General features: G+C 33.4%; 1 protein-coding gene across 2 annotated transcripts in view; it reads left to right on the forward strand.

The window, feature by feature from the left end:
* Positions 1–18,007, forward strand: part of LOC114327335 (GATA-binding factor C) — a 361,986-nt gene that overhangs the window by 80,600 nt on the left and 263,379 nt on the right. The window contains exon 3 of one of the 2 annotated variants that reach the window (XM_028275923.2): positions 171–713. In XM_028275923.2, the coding sequence (XP_028131724.1) occupies positions 171–713 (543 nt within the window). The remainder of the gene's footprint in view (positions 1–170; positions 714–18,007) is intronic. The other variant, XM_028275924.2, reaches the window with a different exon arrangement.

The raw sequence follows: 18,007 nt of genomic DNA on the forward strand, positions 1-18,007 counted from the left end.
TGTAATAAAAGCACCCACAACCAAATAATTTTAATGATAACTAGTTTAAATGTATTTCCTAGAATTAAATTGATTTAGTTATGTATAAGTATAGGTAAAATAGTTTAATTAATTATTCCATTTCTAAATGTAGATTATATTTAACTAAATGATAATTTTATTTCTTACAGCGTCCAGGATGTCGTCCGGTCAAGTCTGCAGGCCTCATTTTCACGCACCCCTTCATCCTTGGCTGTCTGATAGCAAACCTCTAGCTCATTCGAGTCCCTGGGTACCATTTGGAGGAAGTGACCCGGACAAATCGCAGTCCCCTAGTTCAGTACCCACGCAAGCACACAATATCTTCTCATTTCCTCCAACGCCACCTAAGGACTCCACGCCTGACTCCGTAGCGCCCTCTGCTGGAGGTCCCGAATACCAGAGCGCCGTATCAGCTGCCATGGGAGCCTTCATGCACGAGAACCCCCAGTCATGCGCATTGGATATTAAACCGACCGGAATGGGGGGTTCGAACAACAAGCAGCGTGAAGGTAGTGATTACGAAGGGGGCACTATGTTTAATGGTAACTTTGAAGGCACGTACGGGACTGCGTATGCCCACGGTATTCATGGGGGCTCGTATTCGCCCTCGAACAAGCAGCATTTAGGGGTCAATGGGGCGCAAGGCGTTCAGTCGCCCAATAAGCCACGGAATAAATCTAGAACTAGCGCCGGTAAGCGAAATCGGGAAATTTCGGTGACGGTGCAATTGGTTAGAGGGTATTGCTAGGTAGTAATAGCTTCTGAAATAAATGTAATAAGTTAAGTAAATTTATTAAGTATCCCTAAATCATCTTTTTGTCAATAAAATTTATAATGCGAAAAAGATCTATTACTACCTAAAGAAAATATTTTTTTGGAAAGCTTCTTATTTGAAAGACTAAAATATCTTTCAGTCGTTTAAAAAGTTTTTTAAAAAGAAGAATTTTCAAAAGATACTTTTTTCTATAAATGTTAATATAAATTTTTATTAAAATATTACTACGATGAACGTGACAGCTAAAGTAAAATTTAAGCGGGAACTGGTGGCATGTCATATTTAAGAATTACCTATGTTGATATGGGGTTTTAAGCCACAGTTATTGATTGTAATGAAAATTGCATTTTCAACCAAGTAATGTTTGAGGCTTTAAAAAATATTATTTTTAAAAATTCTGCCAAAATATATATCCCAGTGGTTATTAGGTTATGACCTAATAACAACTGAGTTAAAGATTTTGGCATAATAGTCTAATAACAACTGGCAGATACATTTTGGCAGAATTAAAAAAAAATACTCTTTGTTGAGAACGATTTCCCGAGTGAATCAAAGTCCGGAATGAAAAGTGAAATTTTCATTACAATGAATCACTATGGCTTAACCCCATGTAAACATATAATTTTGTGTTTAATATCAAGAATGACATGTGTTATGTTTTGTGTTCATACACCTTTTCGAAAACTTTATCTATTAAATTCTAGTTCATTTATCCTATAGGTAGGCTTTTTGTTTAAATTTTATGGGTGTAAATATTTCTATTACCTCTTTGTCTTACTGTTAGTTTGTTTTGTATTGTTTACCAGATTCCTAATGCACTTGTATGATAGAAAATAATAGTCTTATGTCATCTTTTTGTTCTTCATATTCTGCTTATTCTGCTTTGTTTTTAAACACTCCAGGTATTTACAATCCTCTTATTCCCCTTAATATGTGCTCCTCTGTATATGCGCATCACTTTTAGCATTGTTCATAGTTAGCTGATGTTGATCGTTTAATGCCTTTTTTCTCCAGTGTATTTTATTGAAGATGTCCTCCTAAAGACGTCTGAATGAACAATTTTGGCAATATTCCTGTGTCTGTTTTCAATATTACCTGTATATTTAAAATCAATCAATATACCTTGTAATGCATTTATTGTGGCTCATTGTCGTACATAATCAGTTCTTCTGGGTTAGGGCCGTAGCTCACCGGCTATGTTACCAGCTTAACAAGAGGAGGGCCCGATTCCTGACACGAACACCAAGAAATTTTTCAATTTCTAATTTAATTGAGCCGTCACCGTGCTTCGGAGAGTACGTAAAGCCTTCAGTCCCGGCTACGTATTTGTTCATTCATGTTGGGGTCGCTTGAAAAAACCCTAACACTAGACCTAAGCCAGAAGGTTACACGAACTTGACTTTCTAGTTCTTCTATAATCTCTAGCCATTCAAGAAGGTATTTTTCTGTTTCTAATTATGCAAATTCTAGATTATATGCTCTAAATGACATGCATATTTTTCTCATTTACTATATCTTTATTTTCTCTAATCCGTTTAAATATTGTCTCAATTACGACAATTACCTTTTTAAACTCTATCTATCTAATCAGCCCTAAACATCCATCCTTGGATATAGGCCTCCTCTTCCTTCTTCCATGCCTCTCTATCTTGGTCAATTTGCATCCATTTTGACCCAGTGTGCTTCTTCAGGTCATCTGTCCACCACATTTGTGGCCTTCCCCCTTTTCGTTTGTGGTTCCACGGTCTCCAATGTATAATCGTCTTAGTCCATCTTTCATCCTTCGAACGTAGGGTGTGTCCGGCGAACTTCCATTTGAGATTTGCTACTTGGGTTGAGACATCTTTCACTTTTGTTTTGTTACAAATCCATTCGTTTATTTTCCTGTCTGATAGTTTAACGTTCAGCATTTGTCTTTCCATGGATCTTTCTGTCTTTGCTATTTTTTCCATATTTTCTTTTGTAAACGTCTATGTCTGAGAGCCATATATTGAGAGAGTATACATTGATTGAAGACTCTTGTTTTTAGATATTGCTGGTATTTTCTGTTCTTTAGAATATAAGGCAGTTTTCCGAATGATTCCCAGGCCAATCTTATTCTTCTCTTTATTTCTTCGGTTTGATTTTATTTATTTAATCTAGTGATTTGTCCTAGATATATATACTCTTTAACTTGTTCTATTCTTGTTTGTGCCACTGTAATTATTAGTTCTTCTTGTTGATTAGTCGTGGTTTTTGTTTTACTGTAATTCATCTTCAGTCCTATCGTTGTCGATTCTCTATCTAGTTATTTCATCATTATTTGTAGCTTTTCACTTCTTTCTGTTATTAATACAATATCATCAGCATATCGTAAGTGATCCAGATATTGCCCCTTTATGTTTATACCCAAGCCATCCCAGTGTTGTTGTTTGAACACATCTTCTAGCGCTTGGTTGAATAGCTTGGGCGAGATGGTATCTCCTTGTCTTACTCCTCGTTTTAAACTCTATTTCGTCATTTTATGGGGTATTTTAGGGTTGCTGTAAATATTTGTTCAATAATACCTATATAATATATCCTGTTATCTTATCACAGCTGATTTCAAAATTTTACGATTCGATATTTGATTCATAACTTAGTATTTGAAACTATGTATAATAAATTTATGTTAACATTTTTACTGACAATGCCCACATTTTTTAATAACTGATGTTGCAGATACACTCACCATCGAATATTTTTCGTATTTTTTATTTTATTTATATTTTTTTATTTTAACATTGCTTTAACCTTGGTTTTGGTGCCTCTTTTGAGTTAGTTTTTTTATTTTTATGTTTATTTTTTTGTGATATTCAGTGCCTAAAATAAAGTAATAACTTGATAGATTCCAAAAATGCATGTCCTTATGCAAGCAATAAAAACATAAGACAGGAATACATATTTTTTATCAAGCCTGGTAATTCTTGTTAATTTATTTTATTTTTCCATTTTTCCGTTAATTTTAATTTGATTAGATTCAAGTTGGTGATATATCCGATATACGGCTCAAAAGTAAATTGATTCTTCTTCTTTCTCCATTGGTGTTTACACCTCTTTCTCAGTTATTTGATCTTTTATGTTATGTGATGAATCTTTTAGTAATAACAACATTCCGATTAATATGAACAATAATCCGAACAATATGTTATATGTTTACCGATTAATTTAATTAAATTCTACATTTCTCTCTTACTTGTGCTGATTTTTTCTGCATTTTTTTTGAAGATACTTCTTTTATTATATTTTTGATTGGTTTTATTGTACGAGTATACATTCCGGTGACCTAGCGTAGGACTTTTGGTAGCTATCAATGAATACGCACCACGCGAGGCTCTATATCTAATCTACACCTTATTCCTAATTAATTGGACGTCTCTATTCACCCACTAACTTAAAAATCAAAGCCAATGATCCATTTCTGAGTCATTCATACAAAAGATCAAGATTGGTTTCGGAGACACGTCTGTTACCTGCTAAGCTTGTAATCTGTTTCTGGTATTCATGACGAACAATTACCTTGCAGTGAGCAGTATCCAGTAAAAACACCTGTGATTACTCATAGTTTAGTTTCTCAAGCTCTAAGGCCGATGCCACATTATGCGTTTTGACCAGATGCGGTGAAAACGCATCCGTTTCCAACGCAACCGGACCGACCTGTCACACTATGCGTTTAGTCTGGTGCAGTTTGTAAGCGCGTACCAATGACTCAAAACGCATCCGTTTCCAACGCAACCGGACCGATCTGTCACACTATGCGTTTTCACCGGATGCGGCGGAAACGCATCCGGTCAAAACGCATAATGTGGCATCGGCCTTAGACTACTTTTGCGTAGCAAACACAAGGTTTTATTAACCTTGTTGCTTGCATTTAGTGCAAAATAACTTCCTATTTCCATTTTAGAAGTTCTTCAAAGATACATCTTTTTGGGATACAGGAAAATGTTTCTTCTTCTTCTTCTCATAGCACTATTACCCGGTGTGGGTCTTGGCTGACTGCACAACTCGCTTCCATCTCGAACGGTCGTCCATGATAGTTGGGTCAGTGGGTAGCTCCATTGCTCTTAAATCTGATCATATATTATTTCTCCATCGCATTCGTGGAACCCCTAATGGCCTTCTTCCTATCGGGGCTTCCTCCCAGATTAACTTGGCAAGGTGGTTATTAGGGAGTCTATGGACATGGCCATAGACCATCTTAGAGGTTGTAATTTAATCTCCTGTTAGCTACGTCGCTATCTCTATCCATTTGTTTGATCTAGATATTTGTTCATATTCGGTATTGGTTAATAACGGGTAGTGATAAGATCCAGAGATTCTTCTCAGGATTTTTCTCTCAAAACATTTAAGTTTTCTTTCAATTGCTTTTGTCTGCGTCTACGTCTCACACCCATATATGAGTACTGGGCTAATAACTGTTTTATATATTTTGATTTTTGATGTTCGTGTTAACAAAATGTTTCTGGTACCATAAAAGGAGAACTATTGCCAGGTTATTGAGGAGATCTTTGCAGTTTCTCACCAGTTTTGATTTGGTGAAAGGGTTCTTTACAGCCAGAATAGCCGATTGGCTATCTGTGTAAATGTTGATTCTCTTAGCTTTAGGGTCTTCCTCAATGTTCATCAATGCAGGCCACCACAGCAAAAACTTCAGCCTGGAACACCGTTGTATGTTGACCTAGGCTGTAAGATTTATTATAGTTACATGTTTGCCCAATGACTCCTGATCCAGTACCATGGGCAGTTTTAGATCCATCAGTGAACCATATTAAGTCCCCATTAATACTTGGGACTTTTTGTTCTCTTGATGGTATAATTGTGTTAATCTTCTCAGTGAAGATAAGTTCTGGTGTCATCATATCTGAGTTCATCATAAAGATGGATTCCTCAAGTATAGTCCCAGTAATGTTTGTGTGGCTATTCAATACATAATTCGGTCTCCAAGTATTGTTTGCTTTGAGTCTCAGGATGGTCATAAAGGCTACCGCCGAAATATATAATTCAGCGGAGGGAAACCTGTGATAGCCTCTAATGAAGCCGTTCCTGTACTATTCAAAGCTCCTGTTATATTTAGAAGCGCTTGTCTTTATAGGGTGGTGAGAGTGGTCACACAAGATTGTAAAGCCGTCTTTCTCCACCAGAGTACTTACCCATAAGTGACTGTCGGTCGTATCACTGATGTGTACAACCAACAGATCACCTTTGGTTTCAATCCCCAGGTTTTACCCACAACTCGTCTGTAGTTCCAGAAGCTTAGCCTTAACGAGAGATCAAAACGGTCACTGAAATGGTGACTGGACATTGCCGATTAAGAAATCACCTATACAAACTAGGTAAGGTGAATAAACCATGGTGCAGAAAGTGCGAAATGGAAGAAGAAACTGCCATACACATACTATGCCATTGCAGTGTGCTAGGTGATATAAGGCAGGACTTCACTGGTCAAATGAGGTTTGAACCAGAAGAGATCCTAAAACTACCAATAAGAAAACTGCTGGCCTTCGTTGAGGCCACAGGACTTATTAAAGTTTAAAGAGACGAACAGGGTATGGTACAAAGGTCTTATGACCAAGTGCCAGAGACTAACGAGTCTCGCCTGGGTTAAGAAGAAAAAGAGAAGAAAAGGAGAACTAACTTCCTGTATAAGATTACCTACTAGTACTGTTAGTATTGCTATTTTTGGTACTTCTCTGGTTAATGGCAAAATATACTTGTTATAGACCATATTGATATGCATTATCTTTTTAATATAATGAAACTCTTTTAATATTTGTAAAGGTTGTGTTTCCAAGGTCTCCAGTTCCATTCACAATTTAGTGTAAAATATCGCTTTTATACTGACGAAAAATTCTATTCCAAATAACAATTACATTAAAGCGATTAACTTGAGATAAAACCAGATTGTGGTTGTTGTTCTCTGATAAAACCTTTAACCATTTAAATTCCATAATTTAGCGCCGTTTTCAACTGATAGCTTATAACAACTTAATTGCGCATAATTAATAATTACGCCCATTAATACAAACAACTGAGTTATGCGTGTGGCAAGGTTTTTCAGAAAGAAAAGTATCCGCTATCAATCTTCTCTTGTAAATAAATTGATTATCTATCAAGATTTATTATCTGAAACATCAATTATTTTGTCTATTATTATGAATTAAACGATACTTCATATTGTAATGTGTTTCGAAATAAGGTGATGTAGATCTGTACTGAATATCATATTTTACGTTTGGTTAGTTTTGGTTTAACTTTTTTTTTCAATTTTGAACAATATGGCTAGATTAAAATGTAATAATGCAATTTAATTACACCAATAAATTCAAAAATTACGGTTATAAATAAAATTTATTATGTGTAGGTATAGATTTTATCAGATTATAGAAAAGTTGCCTATAAAGGGTACCCCCCGTTAAGATAGGCAAAATGCCCTCACTCTCAGAATTCAATCTTTTTAATTTTTTTACGTTCTGTGAGGTAAGCGGATTTTTAACTCGCCACCCACCTTACCACTCCCCCACAGCCAAAAACGTAGATTTTTAGATATCATTGATTTTAGTTGGGTTGCAATTGATTTAAAAATTTCAAAAAATTCACACGTGTAGCTGAGGCTTTTACAAAACATGTCTATTTTTTATGAACCCTTAGGTCGAGTGTACATAACCTCAAATTTTTTTTTTAACTTTTTTAAAACCTATAACTTTTTTTTGGAGGGGACTGCAGCTCCAATTTTTTTGAATTTTGTGTATTTTATCAAAAGCCATCTCTCTGATTTTTCAGATTTTTCCGTCATGTACGCCATCTTGAAAAATTCGGAAAACTGTTTTTTAGGGGGGTTTTGGGAATTTTCTTTATTTTATAGACTGCAACATAGATCAACTCAAGGTTTTGCTAATAGATTATGTATAATTTGAAATAACTGAGTATATTATGATATTCAAGAATTGGGCGAAACACTTTTAAACCCCCCAAAAACCATGTTTGTTTAAAGTTTTGTAAGGATTTTTGCGGGTCTAATTATATTTTTTGAGGTCGATACAGCCTGAATATTTTTTTATTATTTTACGTTCTATATGATTTTAAAAATTAGGACTCACCGCAAGTTTAGCCCACTTCCCCTAATTCCCCCTCCCCCACAGCCAAAAATGTCAATTTTTCGATTTTATTTTATTTTTTAAGTTGGTTTGCAATTAGATTATAAATGTTGTTCTGAAGCTATTTCTTTGTGGCATTTTTGTAATTAACTATTCTAAATGGGAAATAAGCCACAATGTAACTAAAAAATGATTTTATTTCCCATCTGTATTGCGCTAGAGAGAATTCGATAATCTGTGACGCACTGAAAAAATGGTTTGGGACGATCTATATAAATAAGCCAGATTAAATTAAATTATTAGAAGATTTTTTTACCAAGCAACATTTTTGTTTAATTTATTAATATTTTGTATTTTGACAACGACGTCCGTAGTGGACGTCAAAACGTTAATAAAATCATTTTTTAGTTAAATTGTGGCTTATATCGCATTTAAAATAGTTAGTACCTAATTATTAAATTACAAGTTACAAAAAAATCACACGCAGAGCTGAAGCTTTTACAGAACGTCTATTTTTATGGACCCGAAGGTCGAGTGTACATATTATAACCTCATTTTTTTTTTGTTTTTTAATAGGTACGTATAACTTTTTTTGGCGATGGCTGCTAATTTTTTTTGTCTTTTGTGTATTTTACAAACCATCTACGTTTGGCTCCTAATGCAAATAGTCCACGCTGTATGCTTGTCCCGTTAGGTAAATTATTCCGATTAATTTTTTTGCACAAACTTACTCAAAAACAGGTCCTTATATCAAATCCACAAGATGCCAGGCAGTACCGCGGTCGAAAAATTGTTTTAACATTTTTTTAAACGAATTCAAAAAATCAATTTTTTCACTTCGGACACATTTGTTTTAGATTCTCTGGATCAAGCTGAGCAAAAAAGGTATCTTGTGATTTTTCTATAAAATTGACTGTTGTCGAGTTACATGCAATTTCAAATTTGAAAAACGCGAAAATGGCTATTTTCAAGGCTTAATAACTCGATTAAAAATTATTACTATGAAAGTCATAAAGTGACCAACTCAATGTTTAAAGCCCCCCTGCAATAGCCTAAAGAAATTTTTGTCATTATTTTATTACTAACTATTATTTTTAATAATTAAAAATGAGCGCTAAGCATGTATTGAAGCGGCCGTCCGCGAGAGAGAGATGTACAATATTCATTGGACGTTTTAAAAAAATATCGATTGGAAGTAAAAAATACGTTTTAAAAAAATAAAAAAGGAATTTTGAGGTTATATGTATTGTACACTCAACCTACAGGGGTCTATAAAAAATAGATATGTTTTGTAGACGCCTCATAAAAATTTTAAATTAATTACAACTTTAAACAAAAAAAAAAAAAAAATAGAAAAATTGACGTTTTTGTGGGGGCAGGGGGTGGTGTGCTAAAAATGCGAGTAGTCTTATTTTTTATTCACATATAACGTAAAAAAATGAAAAAAAAATATTCAGGCTGTATCGATCTCAAAAAATAATATCATTAAGCCCGCAAAAACCCTTACATAACTTAAAAAACATGGTTTTTGGAGGGTTTAATGGTATTTTTCCCAATTTTTGATAATCCTAAAATACTCATTTATTTCAAATTATACAGATTCTATTAACAAAACCTTGAGTTGATCTATGTTGCAGTCTATAAAATGGAGAAAATCCCTAAAAACCCCCTAAAAAAACAGTTTTCCGGATTTTTCAAGATGGCGCACCTGACGGAAAAATCTGAAAAAAATCAGAGAGCATTATAGCTTTTGATAAAATACACAAAATCCAAAAAAAAATTGAACCTGCAGTCCCCTCCAAAAAAAAGTTATAGGTTTTAAAAAAGTTAAAAAAAAATTTGACGTTATGTACACTCGGCCTAAGGGTCCATAAAAAATGGACATGTTTTGTAAAAGCCTCAGCTACACGTGTGAATTTTTTGAAATTTTTAAATCAATTGCAACCCAACTAAAAAAATTAAATCTAAAAATCTACGTTTTTGGCTGTGGGAGAGAGGTAAGGGGGATGGCGAGCTAAAAATCCGCTTAATCTCATTTTTTAATTGCACAGAACGTAAAAGAATTAAAAAAATTGAATTCTGAGAGTGAGGGCATTTTGCCTATCTTAACGGGAAGTACCCTTTAAACAGTTCAGTCCTCCTACTTGTAATACCAGAACCTCAACGCTTTCTGTAGATGTGTCTTGAAATTTATTTATTTCCATTTATATTATGGAAGTAAGAGGATCTTAGTACGCTCCATTATTTATAATATCATTTTTTGTTATTAGAACAAGTAGTTATAGTCGTTTCTCTAGAGACACAACTGTCTACACTACAATCACAATAAAAATGCACTAGAAATAAACAAGCACTAGGAGCACTCCCAAATCATGATTTCATAGTGGTCCTCGAACAGTCAACGTGTCTTGGTTTGTTTATTTCTACATAGTGCATTTTTATGGTGATTGTAGTGTAGACAGTTGTGTCTCAGTTTAGCGAATCGACTATATAGTACCTATCAAGATTAATCCTATTACAAAGTCATTTGTATTTGAGTAGTATCGTTAAATTTCGAGAGGTGAACATTTTGTGATAAGCTGACTTTGTAATAAGCTTAAGATTAAGGTTTTCTGAAATATCTTGATAGATACTATACGTCATTCGTGTTCTTATATTCTACAATGATCATATAATAATATCCGTCTTGTCCGCACTTTTTTTTCTACGTTTGAAAATCAGATGTATTGTCCTCAACAATCCTTCATAGTTTTATGTCTACAAGCTGCAAGTTTGTTTATTCTAATATAAAAGATATTTATCGTTACGTTAGAATTTATTTAAAGATTTGCAAGTGTAAGTTCTCATTGGCTGTTTTCTATTTCTTATACCAGGCAAAACAATATTTGATTCCTTCTTTTTTAATGCTTGTTTTCTGGTGCATTACATACTAACAGGACACGTATGGTAGTTTTCTTTTTCACTTCGCATTTCCTATAGAATGGTCACTCTACATACCTATTTTGTAGAGGTGTTTCCCCAATTAATATTAATCACCCTTTTATCCCTGTGATCGTCTTCAGCGTCTACTAAGATTCATTGTTAAGCATTGGCTTGATCTATCCGTAAGCCGTAAACCATATTTGATGTTGGTTAGTAGGTATATAGGGTGAGGCAGATAAAGGGCCTATTAGAAATATCTCGAGAACTAAAGACAACTGAATTATGAAAATTAGAATAAGGGGGTTTTGAAGACTGATCTATTTAATGAAAATATTTTCATCTATTTGGTACTTAAGGTTATATCGGAAGTTGCTTATAATTTCGTTTTTTTAAATGGGACACCCTGTATATTTTTACATTTTTGGATTCTCCTCGATTTTTTCTTTCTTAGAATATAAGGTTTTGTCAGATTATACAGGGTCGGTTAAAAGATAATTCCGTTTTCTTATTAATTTCGTAGCAATATTCACACCCTGTAGGATTGTAGTAGTTTATTGCGTGATTGTAGTTATTTTTAATATAGTCTACTATTGTTACCAATTATTAGTGTAGCTAAATTTTTAATTTTAGTATACAGGGTGGGTCGAAACTCGGAATGAGTATTTTCTGAGTTTTCTTAAATGGAACACCCTATATTTTAGTATTGCAATGAAATGATATTTCATGGTACTTTTTACTTCTTAAGCATTACCTATACCTAACTGCTTTAGTTTGTGCTTAATTGTTAATCGCACCAACAATCTTAATTTCGATGGTATTTTGATACCTCAACCACTATTGGCAATTTTAAGTATCAGTATAGATTAATATGTATTTCTTTCCAAAAAATTATTTGTGACTGAATATTTTCACGGCCAACCTAATAAAATTTCACCTATTTTGTGTTGCAATTAATGTTTGGTTTAATCACCAATAACTCACAAATTAAAGGAGTTAGGTATAGTGAATGCTTAAGAAATTAAAAAGTACCATAAAATAACATTTAATTACAATGCTCAAATACCATTTCTCATTACCATGCTCAAGTTCCATTTAAAAAAACTCAGAAAATACTCATTCCGAGTTTCGACCAACCCTGTATACTAAAATTAAAAATTTAACTATACCAATAACTCTTAACAATAGTAGACTATATTAAAACTCATTTGAACATTAATAGAGTTTATTATGCCAATCTACTACAATCCTACAGGGTGTTAATATTGCTACGAAATTAATAAGGAAACGTAATTATCTTTTAACCTATCCTGTATAATATTACAAAACCTTATATTTTAAGAAAGAAGAAATCGAGGAGAATCCAAAAATGTAAAAATATACAGTGTGTCCCATTTAAAAAAACGAAGTTACAATCAACTTCCGGTATAACCGGAAGTAGCAAAGAGAAAAAAATATTTTCATTAAATAGTTCATACCTCAAAACCCCTGTATTCCAATTTTCAACATTCTCTTAGCTTTAGTTCTCGAGATATTTCTAATAGGCCCTTTATCTGCCTCACCCTGTATATGAGGTTTCTTATTCCCCAGGTTGTATCATCATATGCATTTTTTCAGGGAAGATCACTTCTGGTGTCATTGAGTATGTCTGGTGTCACACTAAAAGATTCCTCGGTATGGTGCTAATAATGTTTTTGTGACTATTCAACACATTATTGTGTCTCCAAGTGTTTTTAGATTTTAGTCAAGCTAAAATATGTAATTCCAATAAAAAATGACAAGTGGTAGTATTCAATGATGTTCATATACTTTTCCGTTTTTAGTATGGTATTAAGGCTATCTTACATGTGCAATAACTGTTATTTTAACTTTCTTTATTGTATTAATTTTATTCTAGCCATTATTAATTTAGTTAAACTTTTATGTTATTTAATATTTTTTAACGTTTTTCGCGATGCAATGGAACATTTTTGACATGCTTTTTTTACCAACACGTCAGAGCGACATTTTATTTTTTGGTGTGCATTTCACACACATTCACGTGTTTTTGATGTGAAGCCATGAGATCTTCACCAGTTTTCACGATTTTTTTCGTTCCGCGTCTCGCACCGATACAAAATTGTGAGTATGTTTTGAAAAGTTTTTGTTTTTGATTCAGAGAATGTGTTGGCACTACTAATTAATAAATATCTCAAGAAGAGATAAAATCTTACAATCTGAAAATGTGCCAGTTGTTTACGCTTACCTACATTAATTTGAATTTCTTATAATTGTAAGTTGAAACGCATATAAATTTTGATACAAAATTCTAATAATTTTTAGTAAATAAACTGTTTTATTTCAAATAAACCTTTAAATTATTATTATTATATTATATAACACGAATAAAGTGTTGAACGATATGCTAAAATGCTAAATTTTACAATATATCTATTTCAGTCACTTTAATCTTAAGTAAACCTTCATTGAAGGATGTAAATACTATTGATATAAAATACGTTTTCAGAACACAACAGAAAACAGTCTAAGGACAAAACAGAACTACATAGTTTGGGTTTGATTCTTGAACCTTAATATATTTCTTACTGGAGTTTCTTGGACTTGAGTTCATAAAAAAATGGGGATGTCTATGTATTGGACAAATCAGCCAGCTACTCAACTCAAGAATACGTTCTTAAAAATATGCCAAGAAAATCTCAATAGCCCACACAAAACATGAAAACGAGAAGAAACATAAATTTGATTGTGACAAAACTAAAATCATAAAATTTGAACAAAACAGAAAAAGAGGGAGCCCCTGGAGTCTATACAAATTTAAAAAAAACAACGCAATAAATGATAAAAAAGATGTCAATAATTTGAACAAAATATATTTTAGTCTAATCTAAAATAAACAAAAGAAAATTCAGCACGCCTATGATGTGGTAGCCATTAACTAGCTGATTAAATGATAAATCAAATATCAATAAAACACCATACTAATTTTGACACTATATTTTAAAAGCAATGATTTAGTGGGTATATTCCTGTGTTTTAACATTTTTTTTTAAATTGGTGACGTCTATTTGTGTAATTTTAATGTTTTATAACCAACTTTGCATGCACGTTAAGTCAAAGTTCTTCTTAAATTATTTGTATCATATCTTTGATTAAATGGTTTTTAGTCATGTATTCTTGAAAAAAACATGGATATCCTGCCGAAACGTCGAAATTAAAATGTCATAACACCATAGACATCCCCATTTTTTTATGAACCTAAGCCCAATAATCTCTATATAATATTGTATATTGTTACGCAGATCTCGTTGTACACAGACACTTGATAGTCAACACTCTCCCAGAGCCTTGACGCATTTACACCTCAACAGCACTTCAATTAGCGTCGTAAGCATGCAAAAATCCATCATCAAAGTATGCGGGTTTATGCGAAAAACAATAGTCAATCGTCCAGCACATCACTAATTAGACATTAGGGGGTGGCAGTTCCCACGCGAAAGAAGGCCGTGAAACAACAAAAGAACTTCATTACGTAGTCACTTTTGGTTTCTTCAATGCGATTTTTTAAATTAGATTTCTGCACGCATACGTACCTACTTACCACGAAGTTTTAAAATTTAAAATGGCGGACGTCTATTTCGTTGTTTCTGAATCAAAATAGCTTTCTGGGTCTTGTGCACTAATTATACAGTAGAACAAAACAGCAAGTATCATAAGTAAATTTTGCATATTATTATAAAATAATAAATAATAACCTACCAAATATATTTATAATAGTAGATAGCAAAGAAGAAAATTATTGTAGATTACCGTGAGAAAAATGTACAAACTTTGATCTGCGTCAAAACATTTTTTTTGACCTGCGTTTCAAAAAATTAAAAAACATTTTGAAAAGAAAATTTGCGGCCACTCTAAATAAATATACATAAATAAATAAATAAATATAATAGACCTGGATCCCGCGTACCAAAAAAAAAGTTGATTAATAGCAAGCTGAAAATTTGTTTATAGCTTAACGGTGTCTAGTCGGACAAACTTTGATGCATGGGAACACTGTAACAGGGGAAGTTTTAATTGTGGAACAGGTTAAAAATTTGGAACGTCAGACTACGAAAACATTCTATGTATTTTGTCGGACAGAACTTCCAATTAATTTGTTACAATTTCATTAAAATCTCATACAAAAATCGGACTGGTTATCACCAACTGGGCATTTTAATGAGTGGAACACGAAGAACATGTCAAATGACAGGAATCATGTTGGTTAGTAATATCAGTCTGATTTTTGCATGAGAGTTTAATGAAAGGGTAACAAATCAGTTGGATATTCTGTCCGACAAAATACATGGGACGTTTTCGTAATCTGACAATCCAAATTTTTAAGCTGTTCCACAATTAAAACTTCCCCTGTTCCAGTGTTCCCATACATCAAAGTTTGTCCGACTAGACACCGAGCTATTAACAAATTTTCAGCTTGTTATTAATCAACTTTTTTTTGGTACGCGGGATTCAGGCCTATAAGGTAACTTGAAAATGGTGATAATGACCTTACTTTCAACAAGTTATAACTGCTCAAGAAAGTGTTAATTATTTAGCTTATTATATGTGTCTATATTTCGTTTTAAGGCTGATTTATCTTACACCGGGACGTGGACGGACCGTCCACGTCCTCGGCACTTCCCGGTGTCGCTCCGTCCCGTTGTAAGATAAACTAGCCAAATCTTTTCATATCACACGATTCTTCAACGTGCCCCCTCCCGTCCACGTCCCTGTTGTAACATAAATCCGGCTTTAAGCGTAGACGTTCATATAAGTTTTTTAAGCGTAGACGCTCATCCAGTAGGATTCTGTGGAGTGAGTAACACAAGTCGCATCTCTTGCTTGCTGGTCCCTAGGTCAATCCGATACACCAGCGTATTCTAGTATAAATAGCAGATAAATTAAGATTTTATAGTTCTTCGTTAGATCTTATATTTTCCGGCTAGGGTTTGAACCTTTCGATCCAGTAGATTTCTCACAGTAGACAGTAGTGTATATCTTATAGTACTATACCCTGTCTTTAAACTAGAAAGAGTAAACTCAAAAGACAGATTCACACCCAATAATATCACTATAAAAATCCCCAGATTCATCTTCTTCTTTGAATTATCATATCGGCTTTCGACTGTAATCCATAAATATGTTATACTAATACGTCGCTAAAGAGTTCTAAAAACAACTGTTTTTTAATATAAATTAGACTAAAAACCTAAAAATTAAAGGAATAACGCAGAAACCACAAAAAATCGCCGATATAACTTAATTTACCTATAAATAAATGCCAATAGTGTCAAAATTTCATAAATGTCAGTAGTGTCAAAATCATTTAGTGGAGTAAACTTGCCTTCGGTTATAATAGATAATAATGTGGAAAAGATCACAACATGAAATAGCCTGAAGGATCTTTTGGGCGTACTATACATTTACTTTTATATAAGTTTTATCAAGGCTAATATAGAATAAACACATTCAAATCAAACGCAGGCAGTTTCTTAAGTTCAGACAAATGTACTGGTCTTTGATAGGACATCCAAATTGTCATTTACTAACAAATTACTCCTATACAAAACCATATTGAAACTAATTTGGATATACGGTATCCATCTCTGGGGGTATGCTAAATCACAACCATATAGCGGTTTTAATCGAAAGTCCTTAGATCAATTACTGGCGCACCATGGTATGTCAGTACCTAATATCACGATTCACAATGATCTGAATATTCTCTTTGTAAGAGATGAAATACAGCTGGCATCGACCAACCGTAAAAGTCGACCAAAAAACTACGACAACGAACTAATTAAACATCTCTACCATCATGGACCAGCAATCAGAAGACTCCTGCGTTGCAACGTTGCTGCAAGATTTTATACACTAGTGAAATAATCCTATAAGGCGAAGGATCATTGGATGTTCCTCTTTCAATGCCTACAAATTCATTCACATTTACTTAAAACTCTCAAGTAGAAGTTGATTGTAATTAAAAGTTCAAAAAGAAAAAAGAAGTTTAAGTACCAGCTGCCGATCTTATTTTCATACGGAGGCAAGTCGAGGCCTTGCCTCCGTAGGTACTTAAAACTTTTCCTCGCAGCAACGCTCATGTTTCATCGCTGGACTTTTTAGGTTCTTCCAGAGCTTCCACAAGGTTTTAAGTACATTTTAGTAGATCCTCTTTATCATCGGAAGTATGGCCTGTGTCGAAATCCAGTTCCATAATTTCCGAATGACTGAGGCTGCTTTGTTTGTCCAGCTTCCTTCTGCTAGGAAAACGAAAACCTAGGAAGTGGAGGGCTCTTCACAGCAGAATCTTGCATGTCAGACAAAGCAAAGGTTGAGCGGTCCTTGAGAGGCTCTACTCGGCCGTGTTTAGTCCACAGAATTAAAGACCTCGATCGAACATAAATAATCCATCCAGTATGACAAGGACTCACGCTTCTCGGAGAGAAAGCATATTATGACACCTTATAATGGGAAGACACCTTATAATTGTGCTTTTATATTTTTTTTCTAAAATCCCGCCATCGTAATAATTCAATACAAATAAGATATGAATATAATATGTAAAAAAATTAACTAAGTTCATTGACTTGGGGTAAAAAACTGAAATAACTAATTTATGCCAGCCTTATTTTTTTGTGACCAAATTCACTTTCCATATCAAACAGTTTATTAATAGGTAACTTGAGATGCATTAAAAAACTTGTTCTACCTATTAAAACATTCTCACTTTAAACGCATATGTTAATGTCCCAATCTATATCAAATTTCAAAACGTAATTTTCAAATCTTATTTTTTGAGATGATTGATGATATTGTGCTTGAAAGCTTCCATGAACTGATTTGAATTTGAATCGAATACAATATGAAAGTTTTTATCACCGTTTATTTGTATGGTAAATTGAATACACTATTCAAAAATGTTTTTAAACTATTTAATTTATTTCTTCTACTACATACGATGGGACAAGAGTGATGGGTTTTACCACGTGAAGGTGAAGATCATTTTATTATAGTCCGGGAAAACTATAAATTAAAGAGTTTCTATTAGACATATCTCGGGAATGTGTAGAAACGAATAAATAGGTTCATAGGTTTTAATAATCTTTATACTTTTAATTTCTTTAATGTTTCAACAGAAAAAGTG

This window comes from Diabrotica virgifera, chromosome 2, assembly GCF_917563875.1.
Source record: "Diabrotica virgifera virgifera chromosome 2, PGI_DIABVI_V3a".
NCBI classification, from domain to species: domain Eukaryota; kingdom Metazoa; phylum Arthropoda; class Insecta; order Coleoptera; family Chrysomelidae; genus Diabrotica; species Diabrotica virgifera.